Source organism: Penaeus monodon, chromosome 19 (genome assembly GCF_015228065.2).
Source record: "Penaeus monodon isolate SGIC_2016 chromosome 19, NSTDA_Pmon_1, whole genome shotgun sequence".
NCBI classification, from domain to species: Eukaryota; Metazoa; Arthropoda; class Malacostraca; order Decapoda; family Penaeidae; genus Penaeus; species Penaeus monodon.
The window spans coordinates 19144071-19147277 of NC_051404.1; the positions used below are offsets into that span (position 1 = coordinate 19144071).

The following is a 3207-nucleotide window of genomic DNA, read 5'->3' on the forward strand; positions in this document are numbered from 1 at the left end:
TATTTAAGCTTGTACTCTTCAATGTGTATGATTGAGACAGCAGATAATAATAGATACATTTTTATTTAGAGTAATTCATGTAGATTGGTGACTGTACTTTGATATACACAGACAAGTATATATCAACACTAGTAGTGTAAGCATATAATTTATAAGTGCTTAACACCTTGTACTATAGAAACCAGCCTTTACTGAAGCCACCTCACAGCAAATCTTTATAAGTAGACATTAGAACATCCTACATTGTTGCCCTATAGAAATTACCCACAATATCCTCATATAAATGCCCATCCTGTATCCCTCCCCCTGTACTGGCCGCCACACCCCTGTGAGCGCACACGCCTCTGTGCATGATGCGGAGATGCTACAGCCACACTGGAACCTTGGCCACTGATGCCACTTGACCTCTGACCCAACAGGACTGGTACCCTCATGACAAAGTTTTCCTATGCAAAAATATAGCCTCATGTATTGGTGGTAAGTGCAAGCCTAATCGGTGGAGAATCCAGACCCCTCAGGAGACATTTCAGTTCAGGAGCAATCACACCCAGTCTAAAAGAATTTGTTTTATTTGCAAGGATATACACTAACTGTTATCTGAGATGCAGCAATTATCTTTCAGATGCACTTCTTGCATACCTGTTCCACCCAGATGCACAAAGATGTTTTTTTTAATAATAGAAGAACTTAAGGATAATAAGAACTTCATATAGGGACTTCATATAGTAATTGTAGCTGAATGATATCTTATAAACTTATCAATAATCAGGGATTTATATAATAACCTATTATCAGAATGGATTCTTTTTTGTAAAATATTTTTTAAAATTCCCTTTTATGTTGTAGGGTAACAAGTTGGAGATTAAAAGATTAAATTTTGATTTTCATTAAAACATGTTGGTTTAATTACCAATTTAAATAGGTGAGCTTTATTATATATTACTCCAGTTTCTTTTTGCTAAAATAACTATTGCACAATAATGGGTGACACTATGGTCAGGTTACTGGTGGTTTGGCGGCATGAGCATAAAGCATGAATGACCGATTGTTGAGACATTTGGGTAACCATGCAAAAGGTCAGCTATGATCAAGGTCAGATGGGTCAGCATGTCATGACTCGGAAGCATTCATACCCTCGCCTCTGCCTCGTGCAAAGCTGCGTGTCGCTACTCAGGCGGTGACCAAGGAGGTTGTCGTGACTTGGGCCTCTGAGGGAAGTAATAATTCAGTGGTACATGAGGAAGTCGGTCTAAGAGTTTTAGTCTCTGACTTTATGATACTACTGGTTATAGCTTCCAAGGGGTACTGAGCACAAGGATCTCTTCCCTGTTCCACTGCACACTGTAGCCTTCCTTCAAAATGATATGCCCTCCTTTGCTCGTTCATATTGTTGCCATGTTGCATTACTTTTGGCATGGCATGCATCTTAAGGCCCCCTTGCAGGAATGAATCATATTAATTAAAATGGCAGTCATTTGGGATGGAAGTACTGCAGCAGTGTAGTTACATACATGAGACATCAGTGCCATTCACACACAGCAAAAGGTGATCAAACTACATTTCACCTTTTGCTACAGTGTGAGAATGATGTCTCATGTAAGGGACAGGTTCAACTCTGAGCAACACTACCCATCATGGTGCACATTGGTGTCTGGCTTCATAAACTGTACATTTCACCAACAGAAGTGTCCTGTCTTGATACTTACACTCATTGTTCATGGGGAGACTGATGGGTTTGTGTTTGGCAGAGGTTGTAACAATGATCTTTCTTTCACATCTGAAAACAACATGATTAAGTTCTCAGTAAAGAGTGGAAAAAGCTAGTCAGAACATAAAGGAAGGTTTTCCAATTTCTGTTGGTCATTGAATCTTGATGAATGGGAAAATGGTGGTTCGTTTGCCCCGGTACCATTGGTGGGTGGTATTTTCCCCTACTCTTTTTACTTTCTCTCATCACACCCACTTTCTCCTGTTTTATATCAAGCAGAAGAGGTATCATTGCCCTCAGCACCTTTCTTATTCTTGGATAATGGCACCAGCATTCTTAGGTCCTGGGATTGATTCAGAAAAAAAAAGTACATCAACAAAGCACATTCAGCATTTTGGGAAATATGCATATGAGAATGTCACAAACTCAGGGCAAAATTTGGGAGATCACCGACTGCACACACGAGTTGGTATTATCACAAAATTGGCTGTTGTGTTTAGTTCATATGTATCTTCATATCCTCCTTATGCACAAAAGTTTTCATTTCTGTGCACAGTCAAATATCATGACCTGCAGGTCATTTCTTGAGCTAGAGTCTTGGGTTGTCCTTTTTTCATTTCAAATAATCTTAAAATTATATGTTTAAATATTAATCTGTGGACTTCAAAAATTTCAAGATGAGCAAAATTGAGCTTAATTACAAATCTATTGTCATACTGTTGTTCTCTGATGTGATAAGAATTTCATTGATGATAATGTAAGGATTATATAATTGTAGGTTATGAATACACAAGTTTAATGGAAAGTAGAGAATTGTACATGCCTATTGTGTATGAGTCAATGTTTCAGCACTGTGTAGTTACAAAAATAAGTAAAGTAGTTTGTTATTTTTTTTTGTTCTGAACTTCGTATATAGTAAAACATGTCACCAGCTCTTTAAAACAGTATACAAATAAAAAGTGTTGAATCCAAAATAGAAAATAGTGATGAATCAAAAATCAGGATGTAAGCAGTTTATCTCAAGAAGAAATTTAGTTTACTCTAAAGGCATTGGTAAACAAACAGATAGAATATAACTAACAATATTATTTTCCTCCACCCTTCTCCTTGGACATCCTTAGCTGTCCAATCGGAGCGAAAGCCAAACAGCTTCTTGGGTAGCAGTGATCGCCGGGAAAAAGAAGGAAGCCCGCCCATATCAGTTAACCCTCTTGCTGGGCTAGAGTCACCCACATTAGCTTCCAGCAAGACCCCAGTCGTAGGGAAGGACATTCCCTCCCAACCCCCAACTAGCCTTGCCGAACTTCACCAACAGATGGCAAAGGCTTTCGAGGGAGCCTTCAGTAGAGACGCCAAAGAAGCAGGTACTACTGGTGTGTCTGAGGTTATATTTAATTCCTTGTCACCAGGTGACTGGTGTATATGTTATTGAAATTTCAGTGCCCTCATCTAGTGCTGAGTGGAAAAGTTGAAATCACACTGTAACATTGCTTTATTGT

The 3207-nt window shown here is 38.7% G+C and overlaps 1 protein-coding gene across 1 annotated transcript in view; it reads left to right on the top strand.

The window, feature by feature from the left end:
- The window catches only part of LOC119585110 (orphan steroid hormone receptor 2-like), a gene marked incomplete at its 5' end in the record, with an annotated part of 37005 nt that overhangs the window by 27479 nt on the left and 6319 nt on the right, over nucleotides 1-3207 (top strand). The window contains 1 exon segment of the mRNA XM_037933738.1: nucleotides 2830-3072. Coding sequence (XP_037789666.1) covers nucleotides 2830-3072 — 243 coding nt within the window.